The following is a 16,565-nucleotide window of genomic DNA, read 5'->3' as shown; positions in this document are numbered from 1 at the left end:
TAGCCCACAGTCTTCCAGTCTCGCATTCTCAGTGTCTCATTTGGTCCTACTAGTAAAAGTTTCCAGTTGTGAGCCAGCCATCTCCTTCCTCCCCCCATCTTAGATTTTAAAAGAAAACAATCCTTTAAAAAGCAAAGCCACACAGATCTCTCCATTTCTTAAGCTCCAACAGGAAATGTGTTCCCTTTCTATTAATCCTAATTTTTCCTTTATTTTCCCTCCATATTCTCAAATCATGTCTCCCAGTCCTTCAGCTACTTGGAGGAGTCATGCCAGGGTTCCTCGATCCTAGTACCCCCAAGTGATCTATACTTAATTCTTACAAAACTTTGTCACGAGTCCACTTTATTTCTGATGGAGTTAAAACGGTCTCCACAACTGTTCCCTCATTTATAAAGCTCACAAATGTTACATGGCATGTAATGCTATACCAGTTAATGAATCTCCCGGAACATTTGCAAGGGGAGGGATTTATATCCAATTTGTTACAAGGAGGGAGATGGAGGAGAGGAAAACAGCACATTCCATTTTCCTTAGAGGTCTTTCGGATTTATATGCTAATACCGAAATCGAAGAAGAAGGAGGAGAAAGCTACTGAGGATGGAGAGGAGGCGGAGCCTACTGTGAGTTCAGGAAATAAAACCCCAAGCTGGAGCTAAGGTCTTTCACACGTGAAGAAGCTACTCTTCCTGAGGCTGCGGAGAGAGATGCATAACTCAGAGCTATAAGACAGATAGAAAAAGGAAAACAAAACAAATCAAAACAAAACCAAGGACAGGAAGAAAAGAGACTAGCCTATAAGAATAAATGAGAACACGGGGGAAAATCTGAAGGCAGGAGAAGGGAAGGGGGAGGAGAGAGGAAGGGAAAGGAAAATCCACACCCTGTGGAACAAAATCTAGAGCAAACCGGCTGTCAGCAGTTTGTTTTTCTAAAAGAGAAGAAAGTACCTGAGGATTGCCTATTTTTTTCCAAGACTCAATGAAAAAGATACTCTAACCCTCATAGAAAAAAAAAAAAAAAGAACCGAGCTGAGCTAAAAGCCAGTTTGGATATCGGTTTGAGGAGAGAGCTAAAGGGAAATCCAAACTGTCGTGGTGCATCTGCATGAAGCAGCTGCCTGTGTAAATTGAGCAGAATTCAGCCCTGGTTCGGGAAATCCACATCCTCACTCCTGTGAGTGCTAGAGGGAGTAGCTGGTACAGTTCTATTTTTGTCCACATGTCTATTTCACCTTTTTAAACCACTTTCTTTAGTGGCAATCTAGAGCGACGGGAAAGTGTCTTAATTATACTAATATAGATTTGAGATTTTCTTTTTTATCTGCATGTGCCTTTTTTAAAGGGCCAGGACAAAGGGTCATTATTTTAGGAAGAGGACATATTCATTTGAAAGGCTTAGGAAGAAATAAAAATAGATAGGTAGGCAGAGGGGAAGGAAATTTCAGTGGTTGATTTTTTTTTTCTGAAAAAAGATGGAAGAAAAGGCCAGGCACCGAAACGTTGAAAAGAGCCCCACAGGCGGGAGCGAGTCTGATCCTGGTCGAGATGCTGGTTCTGGAGGGGGTGGAGTAGCACTGAAGAAAGAGATTGGGTTGATCAGTGCTTGCGGCATCATTGTAGGTGAGTCTAACTGGTTTTCCTTTCTTGCTGTGGGAGCTAAATGGGGCTATAGATTATTTCTCCCCCACTCTTCTCTTGTCCCTTGTAGAATCATATAGCAACTAAAGAATTCTCTATCCTCCTTGGAACAATTGGTAAAGCAACTAAAATTCACCTATGCCGCTTCCCCGCTGGTTAAGACAGAGGAATGAGAGCAGGGATGCACAAATTATATTGTCATTCATTAAAGCCAAGCAGCCACTAAAACTTGACCAAACGCTGCCAAAGATGAATGATTCCATCAGTGTTTATCTTTGTGCCTATAACCTCCGTGTGAGGTGGTGGTAGGTCTTAGTGGGCGCGTAAGAAACATCACGACTGCGGCAGTAGCTTTGGGTAATTCTGCTGTCTGTACTAATGAGTGCACCTACCCAACTCTTCTTTCAGAGGAGAGACTGTATCAGACTTTCTCAGAGAAGCAGCAGTGACTTGAAAATGGAGATTGGGAAGAACAGATAAAAAGAATTTTCTGAAACTGGAGATCCCACTGATCCTGGGTCTCCCTGAAAGTGCTTTATCGCAGGCCAATGGGTGTGTGGCATCATCTCTGGAGTGGTCTATAGCACCTAAATCCAGTTTCTAGGCAACACTTTCTAGGGAAGCTTTGGGAAGTTGGATAATAGCAATTTACCCCTTTTTTCCTGGGGAAGTTCCTATGTCTCCTTTGCTTTCAGGAACAATTAGAGTATTTAACTCTCTTCCTAGGAAAAGCTATGTTGTGATTATAATATTTGCATGTCAGCTTCTCTCTTTACATCAGTTTTAAAACTTATTGTATTCTGGTGCCCAGGAACTAGTTTATCTGGATTATCCTCACATTCCAGGCACCCCACCGAGTGATTTCTTTTGGCCTCAGAGAAATGGAAATTCCTGGCCAGAAACAATCCTTACCCCCACAGCCAATTCAGATAAACTTCTCTCACCTATTCTCTGGCTTTGATCATTGTTATTACTTCCTATCTGTTGTCCTTGTTATTGTCTAAACTGGGGCCCTGGGGAGCTCATTTCACCTTCATATTCATATGACTAAAGCCTGAGGGAGGGGGTTGAGTGGATTGTACGTGGGGTGGGGTGGGGTAGGGGGATTTGTCTTGGCATATACAATTCCTTAAGAGACTAACATAAAAAGATTATAGTAAAAAAAAAATATCTGATTCTCTTAGTGACTTTTACTTGCCCAGTTTGCATGTCTTCTCAAATGATCTCAGCCAAGGGCACAATATAGGTACCACTACATGCTAACATTAAGGTCTATAAATAGCCAGAAGCCTGTTACCTCTCTCACCAGTTTGACTGACAGGATTAAATATTTTTATTCCCTTTCAGGCAGGTTTCTGATCAAGGCTTATATGAAGGTATAAGAAGATATGTGTATACCTTCTTACTTCCCAGCTCTTCCCCCATTTCTAGCACCCCAGTACATAACACATTTTTATTTCTGTATGCTACATTGAGTTGTAATCCATCTTAAATATAGAATGTCTACAAAGTATTTCTCTTTTATTTAAAGAATACAAGGAAGTGGAGATGCTCAGCTGAGATGAATACTATCTCAAGCTGTTTGAACAGTGATTGGTCAATGAACTTATGCCATAGCGTGAGAACAATCTCTAATCTTGGACCCCACCAAGCCATCAGAAAATGTCATTCTAGTTACAAAAATAACAGCTCTGGTGTTCTGTAGTGACAAAAGAGCTTATGTGTTTGTTGTTGAAAGAGATAATGGTCAAGTTATTTTTCTCAAGAGTCAGATCCCTTATGGATGCTTTTCTACCCAAATATGAGCTAAAGTGGTGATTGCTTGCTGTTTAAGATGACTTTGCTCAGCTGCCAAACTGCTTCTCTGGCAGTATTGTGGTACAATGGAAAGAGAGCTGAATTTGGAGCCTGAGAGCTTGGGTTCAAATTTTGACTTTGCACAGTTCCTTCAGGACTCAATTTTCTCGTTTGTAAAAGTAGAGGGCTGGTCGGTCCCCTTTCAGTGTTAAATGTATAATCCTAACAGATTGCTGGTACCTGAGGGTTATACACAGAAGCTGCTATTCAGTAGCCATACTCATTCTAGGAGTATTTTGGTCTGGGCAGAGAGATTTCTTTTCGAGCTAAATTGTCACAAATAGTATTTTTCAGAGTTGAGTAATAGCACTCAGAGCTAAGGAGGAAAGGACAAACCTGAACGCAAAAAAGAGGAAATTATATTTCATTTAATGACTTAGAGGAATGGGACCTGTCCTCACACTACCTAATCCCCATTATCAATTGAATTTAACAAGTATTGAGAGGTGTGTCAGGCACTGTTCTAGACTTTTGGGGCCAAAAACAACAACAACAAAAAGCTAGTGCGAGCCCTCAAGGTGCTTATACTTTACTAAATTCTAATGATAAAACTGGCTTAGATGTGGGGTAGGGAACCTGTGGCCTAGAGGTCACATGTGGCCCTCTAGGTCCTCAAGTGTGGCTCTTTGACTGAATCCAAACTTCTCAGAACAAATCTCCTTAATAAAAGGATTTGTTCTGTAAAACTTGAACTCAGTCAAAAGGCCAAACCCAGGGACCTAGAGGTCCACATGTGGCCTTGAGGCTGTAGGTTCCCCTCTCCTGGCTTAGAAGCAAGTATTATGTACACAGAAAAATAAATTCAAAATATATACAAAGTTATAGAGCTTGGAAAGGTAAGAATGTCCAGAAAGGGCTTTTGGAGCATGTGCTTGATCTGAGGCCTTTTAGGAACCCTAGGCATTACAGAAGGGAAACCATTCCAGACCTAGGGGATAGTTTGTACAAAGGCCGAGAGGTCGAGTGTTATGTGTAGGGAACAAACTTGACCCAGAAAGTATTAGGATCTAAGGGAAATAATGTGAAATTTGCCTGTATGTTGGAGAGGGATTGTGAAAGGGCTTTCAAGGCCACCGGAGTATTTTATTAGATGTTACAGGGGGTGAACAAAACCATACCTACCTGGGAAATATGTTGGCTCTTGGGAAAAAGATGAACAAATCAAGATCATTCCAATTAGTGAGCATATTTTAAACACTTAGGATGTGAAAAATAGGATGCTAGGCATTGTGGGGGAACCAAGTAGGAAGTATGGCTTTACATGTGTCGTCTTCTAACCCTATTAGAATTGAGCTTCTTGAGAGCAGGGACTGTCTTATGCTTAGCACAGAGCTTTGCGTGTAATAAGTGATTAAGAAATGCTTTTTGTGCTGGCTGCTCCACGAACTAGACAGTCTATCACTTGGCTCTGGGCATTTTCTCAGGCTGCCTCTGATGCCTGGAATGCTCTCCCTCTTCCGTTCCTACTACCCACTCTCCTGGCTTCTTTTAAGTTTCAACTAAAATCCCATTCTTTATTGGAAGGTTTTCTCAATCTGTCTTACTCCCAGTGCCTTCTCTGTTATTTCCTGTTCATCCTGTGTATAGCTTGCTCTGTATATATTTGTTTGCATGTCTCCTCCTTTACATTGTAAGGTCCTTGAGGTCAAGGACTGTCTTTTGCCTTCTTTTGTATTCTCAGCTTTTAGCACAGTGCCTGGCACATGGTAGAGACTTAGTAAATGTTTATTCAAAATTTATTCAAATTTAAGTTTTTCAGTTTTTCAAATCATTTACTCCCTGTGATAGAGAATCCATAATCTATGGTAGTTGAGAAAAGAACAGTTGAATATATAAGCCAGGTAGAAACAGTGGATAGAATTGGAACTTGGAGTCAGGAATTTCAGAGTTTAAATTCTGATTCAAGACACTCAACTTGGCCCTGGATAAGTTCATTAAAACTCTCTGTCTCAGTTTCCTCACCTGTGGGAACTATGAGGCACAATAATATCACCTACCTAACAATGGGTTGTTGTGTGTGATAACAGGTAAAGTGCTTTGCAAACATTAAGTGCTATCTAGAGAACTAGAGAACATAGACAAGCACATTATAATCTAGTTGGAAATGGATACATAAATGCCAAGGGAAAAAAGTAATACAGAATTTCATATGATCTTAGCTAATTAGACTTAGCTAAGTGTTAAGGAATATAGAGTGGAGAAGGATTTACGTGGACTATAGACAGGGAGGAAAATAGATCATGAACAAAAGTTGTAAAGACACTAAGAAGGGATGGAAGTGGCAAGCTACTGGGTAGGCAGAGGGTGGTAGATCATTGGATTTGGGAGTTCTGAGCTTCAGTAGACTATGTCTGTGGTGTAACTGCACTGTCTGGCACCATTATGCCTGGTGGAAGAGGTGGGGGGAGTGGAGAGAGAGTTTCCTAAAAAGGAACAAACAGACCTATCTCTGAAAACAAGTAGATCCGAGCTCTTGTGCAAATCAATGATGGCATTGGCCCTTGAGTGGTCTGTGCACTTTCAGCCTACTTGAGATAGGAAGACCCAATTTAAAACAAAAAAGACAATAAACCTGCATTCAAGTCCCGGCTCTACTCTTAACTAGCACTATGACTAACCATGACTTTGCCTCAGTATCCTCAAACATAAGTTCTGACTAAAATTGTGATTTCAAGTCAAATCACCAAGTACTTCTTTTGTGATTACCATTTTCTAGAAACTGACTGATTGGACTACATGAGCTGCCTCCAAGACAATTCCAAGTAACGTTTTTAGAAATCAATAAGAAAGAAAAGATATCCTCAAATACTATCTGGATTAATGTTTCAGAATGGAGCCACTAGCCACTATCAGATTGCTCCTGGAACACTCCCTCAGGAAATCTATGCAGTTCCTCCCCACCCCACCCCCTCCCACAGCCAGGTCAATTGAATTGATTTGGAGGTGGTGAAAGGGCCTGTGGAGCCCCTACTGGTTGCCTATGGGGCACTTTTGTATTGTAGACACTTATCTTATACCTTTGGGGGGTATAAGATAAATTTGGGGAAGTTGTCCTTTAATCCCTTTACCTAATGAAAGGCCTTTTTGTCCTCAATTTATCACCTACCTCAGCTCCACTCCCCCCACCCCACCCCCAGTCTTAGGGCTTAAAGAGAAAAATAGCATTTAATATTGATAAAATAAAAAGCAGGCTTTTAAATAGAATACAAATAACACCCCCTCCCCCAATGTCATTGTAAAGGTAAAAGAATAATGGATATGAATCATTGCATATTGTATATAATTTCAGAGTTTTCCCATATTTTGATTAATTTTGCTTATCTTTTTCCCCCCCTCTTATTTTTTGTTATAAAGGATTGTTCTCTAGGAGAGGAAAGGGGAAATGTATATGTTGGGAAATGTGGATTATAAATGTAGGTGAAGGAAACAAAAGACAAAATTTACTTTAAAAAAAAAATTGTATATAAGATTACACAAAGGAGGTAAAGTTTCTTAATTAAAAAAAAAAGTCTTACTGGCCTCCTTGCTCTTTCTCGAACCAGACAGTTCCATCTCCTGTCCGAACATTTTCACTGGCTATCCCCCAAGCCTGGATCTTTTTCTCTCCTCAACTCTGCCTCCTAGTCTCCCTGATTTCCTTCAAGTCTCAGCTAATTCTTTTTTTTAATAGTATTTTTTCCCCAAGTTATATGTCAAGAAAATTTTTAGCATTCATTTGTACAAGATTTTGAGTTTCAATTTTTTCTCCCCCTCTTTTGAGAATGGTAGGCAATTTGATATAGTTTATACATGTGCTATCATGTAAAAATATTTCTGTTAGTTACAGCTGTGAAAGAAGAAACATAAAAAGGAAAAAAAAATGAGAAAGTATAAAGTAAGTGGGAAAAAAAATGTTCCAATCTGCATTCAGAGTCCATCAGTTCTTTATCCGGACGTGTATAGCATTTTCCTTTGTGAGTTCTTTGTACTTGTCTTGGATCATTGTGTTTCGGAGAAGAACCGAGTCATTCATAGTTGATTATCACACAGTGTTGTTGATACACAATGTACAATGCTTTCCCAGTTCTGCTCATTTCACTTTGCATCAGTCCATACAAGTTTTCAGTTTTTTTCTGAAATCTGCCTGTTCATCACATTGCCCAATAGTGTTCCATTGCATTCAGATACCACAGCTTGTTCAGCTATTCCCCAACTGATGGGCATCAGTTCAATTTCCAGTATTTTGCCACCGTGAAAAGGGCTGCTATAAATATTTTTGAATGTGTAGATCCTTTTCCCTTTATTACGATCTCTTTGGGATACAGACCTAGTAAGGTTTCACCTAATTCTGGAGGACACTTTTCAAATTCTGTTTAATCTTAGTACCTTTACTGTAAGATCTGCAATTTATTCTGAATATATTTTGTTTGCATGTTGTCTGCATTAGACTGGGAGCTCTCTTAGGGCAGGGATTGGTCTTGCCTTTCTTTGTATCCCCAGTGCTTAGCCCACCATGCCTGGCACTAGGCCCTTACAAAACGCTTGTTGCCATGTATGTACTTGACCCTTGGCTTAACTTCTGCCTGTAGCTACTTATTAGTTTGGGTCAGAAGCAATTGTTACTAAATTTTAATTCAGTGAACATTTTAAGTGTCTGCTATGTCCCAAAAACCAGAGGTCCAAAAACAAAAGAGCCCTTTCTCTGAGAAAAAGACCACATAAGTAAGATGGCCAAAGAGCCACTGATTAAGATGAAATGTTTTACATGAATTGTAGTTGCAGGAAAACTTCTAGCATGCCTGAGGAGCACCAGTGCAGCTGCCAAAGAACTGGCCAGCAAACACTAGATCAGTCTTTAATTAGTGCTCTTATCCTTACTTTTCCTTTAAGGGTAACCATGATCTTAGGGGGCAATTTATATTCCAGAGATTCAGAAAGTCTTTCGACTGGTTCTCTCCATTGTGCAAATTAGCATGAACCCTGAGGGTAAATTGTAGAAATCAGGTCACATCTAAAAGGAAATCCATCTGTTGGCTTGAGAGTTTCAAGCTGGGAGACAAAGAAAAATCCTCCCCTTCTTCTGTTAGGTTTTTCTTACAAGTGTGTGTTTCTGTGGAAACTTAGGCATATTTGCAAAGCTGAAACTCTAGGATTCTTTTGACCTAGGCTGCAGTTTGCTAACTGGGGTGTCAGGTCAGGTTCCTTGAGTAATAACACACTTATTATTCTCTTCTGGAGGATGAGGTGAGAGGTTGGGGATCTAAGCTTGGAATCCCTGCCTTTGGAGTCTAGATAGATTTCAAGTCCTCTGTAAACTTGGATGGGAAAAAAAAATTACATCTTTTCACTAACCTCTAACTGAAATTTAGTTTTCACTTAAGTTAGGAATTAGAAAAAAAAACATTCTGAGAAGGGCAGGCTTCATGGCCTAAAGAAAGGGTCCTTGATGATCTAAGGTCCTTTTCTTTGATTTTTATGTCCTATATCTCATTTTCCTTCACAAGTTTGTAATCAGGAGGGTGGTAACTGATGGAAGGGTAACTGTGCGTTTGTGTGTGTCAGATATTGGGAGCATATTTCACAAACTATGGAGAAGAGACGGTTAGCTGATTGAAGGTGGGGTGAATTCCAGGTGAGAGCCGGAAACATTTTTAGAAACATTGCCCTGGAAATTAGGATGGGGTGGGCATAACAAGGTAGATTCCCCCCCCCCCCCCATTCTCATCCTCATCTCCACCTCCTGTCGTTCCTGGCTTCCTTCAAGTCTCAGCTAACTTCCCACCTTCTGTGAGATTTCCAGACCTCCTTAATCTTAGTACCTTTTTTTCTGAGATTACCTGCAATTTATGTATTTTGTTTTTGTGGTAGTTGTTTGTATATTATCACCTCTTATTAGACTGGGAGATACTTGAGGGCAGGGATTGCCGCCAAAAAAGTCTCATGAGGTCTTGGCCATCTCTGAAAATTTACTTTAAAAGAGGATCATTGACCTAGAGCTGGATGGGGCCTCAAGACATTTAGTCCAACTCCCTTGTTTTTCATATGAGGAAACAGGCCTGAGGGGGTTAAATTACTTTCTTCAGTGTCACCCAGGTAGTGGTAGTAAGTGTCAGATGCAGGAATCCAACCTAGTCAGTCCTATGTGGATTTTGTGTCTGTTTGATGGCAAAGCTCATTAGTAGGTATGAAAATTACCCCCTAGTCTTCCTTACACAGACTTCTCTTTGAAGTGGTAGGAGGGATTTAGTTTCAACTCATTCAGGGCTCAAGGAAAAAAAACCACTTTAGACTATAGAGCTACCTGCTTTCAGAGAAAACCTGGAGGCAGGAAGCAGTTAGAAAGTGGAAGAGGAATGAATCTAACCTTTCAATTTAAACAAAAAGGTATTAAGTACATACTGTGTCAGGACAAGATAAAAAAATTAACAAGATACAGACATGAAGGTAAAGTGATAGCTAGAATATAGTCATAGATTTAGAAGCTGGAAGGAACCTTACAGGCCACCTTATTTTACAGATGAGCAAACTGATAGTGAAAGGTTGTGACTTGCCCAGGGTTCCACAGCTATGTATATGAGGCAGTATTTGAACTCAGGTTTTCTTGATTCTAAGGGCCTAGCACTTTGTTCTGTGTGCCTAAAGGAAACCTTACCTGACCCTCAATTCAGGAATGTTCCTTTGCCACCAAAACTCCATAAAGTGTTGGTAGATAGCACTCTTCTCTGCCTAGTTAAGGCAGCTAAGTGGCACAGGTGGTAGCAGTTTGTGGAAGACTTTGCTGAATTAAGGGAGTTTGAGCTTACATTGTAGGCACTGAAGAGTTTTGAGTAGAAGAGTGGCCAGAACTGGATAGATCATAGACCTGGAGCTGGAAGGGGTTTCAGAGGCCGTCCAGTTCATTCTCTTCATTTTATAGATGAGGAAACTGAAGTCTGAGGAGGTTACATGACTTGTCAAGATCACAAAGATACTAAGTGTCTCTGTGAATAAGGAAAATTGATTTGACCACAGTGAGAAGGGCAATGGGAATACAGAGTAAGGTATAGATAATAAAAGGTATTATGAAGACTCATTGGGACTTGACAAAAGATTGGATGTAGGTATGAAAATAGGACAGTGTAAAGACAACGCCAATGTTTAGAAAAGAGCCGATTGGGTAAATGATGGTACCATTGACAGAAATATGGCATCCAGAAGAGGAAGCAGTTTTGGAGTCCTGTTGAGTCTAAGGTCCTGGTGACACATTCTGGTGTAAGCAGTTGGGGGCAGCTAGGTGGTACAGTGGAAAGAGTACCCGGCCTGGAGTTGTTGAGGTTTAGGGGTGCTGGGACCCCAACATCACAACATGTGAATCCTGCCCCAAAGAATTCGACCCAAGCCTTCTTTCAGCCAGAGACAAGGCTTATTAGAACACCCGTCATGTTGGGCAGACTCTTAAGGAGTCTGAACATTAGTAAGCTATTGGCTAGATTATAAGAATCTAAGCACCTTAATGGATTCAAGATGAACCTTATGTATATAACTGGGAGAAATCTAGGAGTGGCTAAGGAGTCTTGGGGTGATGGGGGGGGGGAACTGTGAGGTAATAGAATGCCAGGGACCCTGGACCACGTGGCCCTGGGAGAATGGAGCCTAGCTAGGATTAAGGGTGGGAAGTGGCCGAGGGCCATAGGGAGGTAAGACAATGGAGGGCTAGGCTAGGTTAAGGGTAACAAAGAATTGGGAGATTGGGTGGAGCCACAATGAAAAGCCAGTTGATTATAACCTCAGAAGTACACTAGAGATTTGGCCATGTGGGAAAGTCAAGAGTTTTTCCTTTTTGGGTCTAGATCCCATACTCATCAGAGTCAGAAGGACCTGAGTTCAAATTCGGCCTCAGACACATAACACTTACTAGCTGTGTGACTCTGGACAAGTCACTTAACCCCAATTGCCTCATGGCCCACCCACCCAAAAAAAAGATGTAAGCAGTTGGGGATGTAGGTCAGTAATAGGAAGCATATTTAAAACCTCATCTATTTAGTAAAACTAGATGTATTAAGATAGTATTTTTCTCTAAAGCTTTTCCAAAAATCCTTAGAAAAGTCCCTTGGAAGGGTGAATGATATGCTCCAAAGAAAGTACAAGAAGACATTTCTTAGGAAGGTGGTTTGTTAACTAATGACATCACAGTGATGTCTTTACTTGCTAGTGAATTGGATTTAATGGAGGCAGAGCCCTACAAAGTCGGCAGCCTTTCTCTCTTCCTGAGTCATGGAAGTCCAGTGGTAGGACAAAAGTCAAGATGACTGGCGATGGCCCAGGATGCAGTGAACCTTGGTGGCTTTGATGCTTGACCAAGCTTTAAGCACTCCAGAGACCTTGTTCAGCTGCCTTCCTGGCCTTTGGAACAAATTGTTCTTATCTGCCCATTCTCCCAGTGGAGATTTCACATGGTTGGGGTAGACATCCACCCTAACTTAATGGGTTTAAGGCCTGATGGATTTGAGCCCTGAAGGTTATCCTCCACCTGGTTTAGCCCATCTACTGAGATGGTTTTACTGGGGTGTGATCTCTTGTGCATGCTACAGGTTTACATCTATGGTTTCCCCACCACTGAAGTGATTATCAGGTTGTTGAGATCTTTGTCCCTCTTCACCAGCCTATCTGAAAGGATTGGCAGATTAACACGCACTCTTCTCTAGGATTAATTTATTTAGGCTGGAAGGACTCCCAGACAGAGGGGAGTAGTCCTGGAAGAATGGGATATTGCCTTGTCCTTAGGCAGCTTCTAAGGTCCCTTCCAGCTTCTAAATCTATGATTATATTCTAGCTATCATTGTACCTTATAGTATTTGTGTACGTATGTTAATGCCTGTACCTTACTAATTTTTTTTATCTTGTCTTGACACAGTGCTCAGCACATAGTATGTACTTAATACCTTTTTGTTTAAATTGAAATGTTGGATTCATTCCTCTTCCACTTTCTAACTGCTTCCTGCCTACAGGTTTTCTCTGAAATTGTTAACCCAGATTGTATTTTGAGATTTTTTCTGTTTTGAGATTCCTATGAATGGTTCCTGAACTTGTCTTGAAGGCAGGGAGACAATGCAGTTTGGCACTTCTCTCCAAACAGCCAAAAAAAAAATTACGAAATTAGAATCCAATCTTACAGGTCATATAGCACAATCTATTCCCAATCAAGAATTCTCTCTATAAAAACCTTGACAGGTGGCTGTCCGGCCTTTTCTTGAAGCCTCCTAAGGGAGAATCCACTATCTTCCAAGGCAATCCATTCCACTTTTGGATAGTTTGGGATGTTTTTCCTTACTGCAAACCTGAATCTACCTTTCTGTAACTGTGCAAACCTTGGATTCAAATCAAAGTTCTGCTTTGTGAACTTGGAGAAATCATTTCAAGACTCTAGACCATTTTATAGATGTTTTCTTAACTTTGAAATAAGGACATTGGATTGGTTAGTCTCGAAAGATCCCTTCTATCTCTGAACATCCTGTGATTCTTCTTCAGACCTCACATAGCTTCTAGAGAGCATCGAGTATGAACCCGGCAAAGAGCAGAAGGGGACAGAATGGGATAAATGTCAAGAGATTCTAGAAAGCAAATAGGAGCTAGAGGGATAGGGAGCCTGAGCTGAACAAATGAAAGGTCCTGTTCAAGATGTAGGAAATAGAAGGTTCTAGTAGGTCTAGGACTCAATGAATATTCCCAAAGGAACTAGTACATTCTATGGAACTTTTTTGGATTCAAAAAGCAAATTGAACAACGTGGAAAAGTGAGAAACTAAAGCAGCTAAGGAATGCCACTTGAGGCTTCTTTTTTTTTTTTTTTTTAAGGTACTCATTGTTAAGTGACTTGACCAGGGTCACATCAACTAGTATCTTGAGGCCAAATTTAAACTCGGGTCCTCCTGATTCCAGGGCTGGTGCACTATCCACAGCACCACCCACCAGCCCTTTGAGGCCTCTTGGCTAGTTAGATTGTCAGGATTTTTTCCAGTTTTCCTAAGCAATATAAGAAGCAGTATTGTATAGTAGGGAGAGAGCTGGCCTTGAAATCAAGATCTAGGTTTAGGACCCGACTTTTGACACATTCTGGCTTTGTGACACCCTAGACAAGTGTCAATTCTTCCTAAGCCAGTAAGTTTCAGAGGAGATGCTGAACCCTAATAGTAGTTTCTTTCCCTGAGAGTCTCTTAGTCCAATGAAATCATAGGTCCAGACTTTATTCATTTTTTCTTAAGAAATAATTTGGTTTTTGCCCTGTAGATGAATGTATATAGAATTTCTGATTTTACCTGAGAAAGCTGAAAGGAAACAACATGGGATGGCTTGCATTCTGAACTTTGGGCTGGGTGGGATGGGACAGCAAGAAGGCTAAAATTCACAGGGCTTGAAATTGGCTTTCTTTCCTAATTCTGATTCATCGCCAGTGAATTGGATTACCTTGAGGGAGGGCTGTGCAGTCACCAGCCTCACTTTCTCCTCCAGAGCCATCTGGAGTCTAGTGGCCAGATAATAGATTAGGACTACTGGTGATGGCCCATGATACAGTAGGCCACTTTGGCCTTTTTAAGCTAAGGTCTTTCTGAATTTTCATGTTGACTGAGGAGGCACTGCCCATTCAGTGATGGGGCTGTTTAAGAAGTAAAGGGAGGGAAGGCTCCTTTAATTAAAATTTTTAAAAAGTCAAACTGAGAGGGAGAGACCCTCAGGGTCGTTTCTGACCAGAAAGAAACAACTACTATTTACATTCACTCAGAGCCATGGGAGCCCAAAAAATAACCATTAAGTGGTGCTTGGGCAGGGGCCTATGTTGGCCAATCAATGAAAGCCGGAGTGAATTGAGTTTCAAACTTGCAATTCACTTGCAAGTCGTGGCATTATCTTAGATGTCTTGGTTCCTCTCTGAGAATGAAGGACAAACCACAATCTGTGAGTAGTCTGAGCTGCCTGAATGGGGAACAGCTGACCAGTTCCAGTTGAGCCTCTCCTCTCCTCTCCTCTTCCCTTACCTGAGGGTACTCTGCCCAAAGGAAGGTTAATTTTTGATGGCTGAAGTCTACATTTATATGTTGGGGTTTACTGACTAGGTTTCTTTCTTAAAGACCGTGCCTAAAACTGTTCACTCTACCTCTCATTGATTGGCCAACAATAAGCCCCTGCCCAAGCACCGCTGAATGGTTATTTTTTGGGCTCTGATGGCTCAGAGTGAATGTAAGTAGTAGTTTCTTTCCGGTCGGAAATGACCCTGAGGATCTATCCCCCTCAGTTTGGCTTTTTAAAATTTTAATTAAAGGGGCCATCTCTTGGCTCACTTGTTACACAACCCTAATCACTGAATGGGCATTGCCTCAGTCAAAGTGAGAACTGGGGAAAGACATTAGCTTAAAAAGGCCAAGGTCCCCCACTGCTTCCTGGGCCATCTCCAGTTGTCCTCATCTGGCCACTGGACCCAGATGGCTCCAGAAGAGAAAGTGAGGTTGGTGACTTTGCACAGCCTTGTCTCATGCTAATTCAATTCACTTGCGAAGTCATGCTATCATCTTGATGTCATGGTCCTCTTAGGACAAACCACATACAACCATGATTCATTGCCAATTGTACAGAGTGAAATGAAATTCAGCTCATCCTTCTCCTAGGAATGCGTGACCTTGTTCACTAGTTTTTGTGGAGAAGCTTCTGAACCCCCTGGAAATCTAGAACTGGTACATGAGCTGCTTTGGGGAAGGGGGGGGAAGATTGCTTATAGTTCCCTATCTTACCATTCAACATGTTGCGTCATTTAACTGAGAAGATGCTATATATAAAGCATTGTGAGAGGCTTTGTGGATTTTTTTTGAGGAATAAAAATAATCCTTCAATTATATTTTAAGCCTGTATTATTTATAGAACTGGAGAGTCTAAATTGGAAAAGCTTTATTGATCACATCTTATCCCTTACCCTTTGTTTCAGCCACGGATTTTTCCATCATCTCTTCTCTAGAGCTTGGCCCAATTTAGCTTTAAATATTCCCAGCATTGGAACTGATGTCACTCCCAGGGAGGATGGTTTCACAATATATACTAAGAGATGTATCAAACAGGCTCACACTGGACTGGTTGTTAAGTAGGGCAAATTAGCCACCTTAGCATGGTCACTATGGACAGAATTATTAGTGAACTTCCCTTATGAATTTTAAAACAATAGCCCCTCTCTTTAAATATTTATTCAGGTGTAAAATGTCCCAACTGCATATTTATAAAAATAAAATCTAGAAAGGTTATTTTATTTTTTTAATGGAAGGATAACCCCCCCACCCCCTTTGACTAATGGGTAAGAGCCATTTCCCAAGGGAATGAGCCCCTCTTTTGATTCTAGAAATGTTATTTTCCACAGCTCTAAATATACTTGATGAGGATTCCAAAGTTCAGTCGTAATTGACCAGACAGTACTATAAAACCACTGGCTCACAGCATCATGTAGTGTAAGAGTTGGAAGGAAATTTACAGTTCATCTAGTTCCAATTCTGTTGCTTAAACAAGAAACTTCTCTAAAACATTCCTTACAGGTGGTCACCCAGCCTCTGCTTAAAGATGCTCAGTATCACTAACTTCCTAGGCAGCCAATTTCACTTTTATACAACAACTCTTGATCGTTAGGCTTTTCCAACCCCCTTCTATCAAAAGTCAAAATCTGCCTCTCAGAAATTTCCACCCATTCATTGCCCCTAGTTCTACCCTCTAGGGTCAAACAAAACAAGTCTAATCCCTTCTACATGACTACCCTTGAAATTTATTTGAAGGGAGTTCTCCAAGCTGTTCTCCAGCTCCACCAATCCCCGTTTTAGCATAATTTCCAGTTCCTCTTGCCAATCTGGTTATCCTTCTCAAGACATGCTCTGGTGGGTCTTTGTCATTCCTAAAATGGAGCACTCCAAATTGGACACACTATTCCAGAATCATACTGATGAAAACTCATTTCTTCTGGCCACTCTACTTCAGTTAATAAAGCCAAAGGCTTTATTGCTTCATTTGAGGCCTGAAAGGAATTGAGCAATGAATAAGAATATGGAAAAGCACAGGAAGTCATAGGAAGTCTTATATGAACTTC

General features: G+C 40.9%; 1 protein-coding gene across 1 annotated transcript in view; it reads left to right on the top strand.

The window, feature by feature from the left end:
- The first annotated feature begins 669 nt into the window (after positions 1 to 669).
- The window catches only part of SLC7A8 (solute carrier family 7 member 8), a 77,053-nt gene continuing 61,157 nt past the window's right edge, over positions 670 to 16,565 (top strand). The window contains exons 1-2 of the mRNA XM_027843175.1: positions 670 to 1,176; positions 1,475 to 1,622. Coding sequence (XP_027698976.1) covers positions 1,475 to 1,622 — 148 coding nt within the window. The 5' untranslated portion in view covers positions 670 to 1,176. The remainder of the gene's footprint in view (positions 1,177 to 1,474; positions 1,623 to 16,565) is intronic.

Source organism: Vombatus ursinus, unplaced genomic scaffold (genome assembly GCF_900497805.2).
Source record: "Vombatus ursinus unplaced genomic scaffold, bare-nosed wombat genome assembly UNPS02014894.1, whole genome shotgun sequence".
Taxonomy (NCBI): Eukaryota; Metazoa; Chordata; class Mammalia; order Diprotodontia; family Vombatidae; genus Vombatus; species Vombatus ursinus.
The sequence above is the reverse complement of the archived record's forward strand: the minus strand, read 5'-3'. Positions and strand labels throughout refer to the sequence as shown.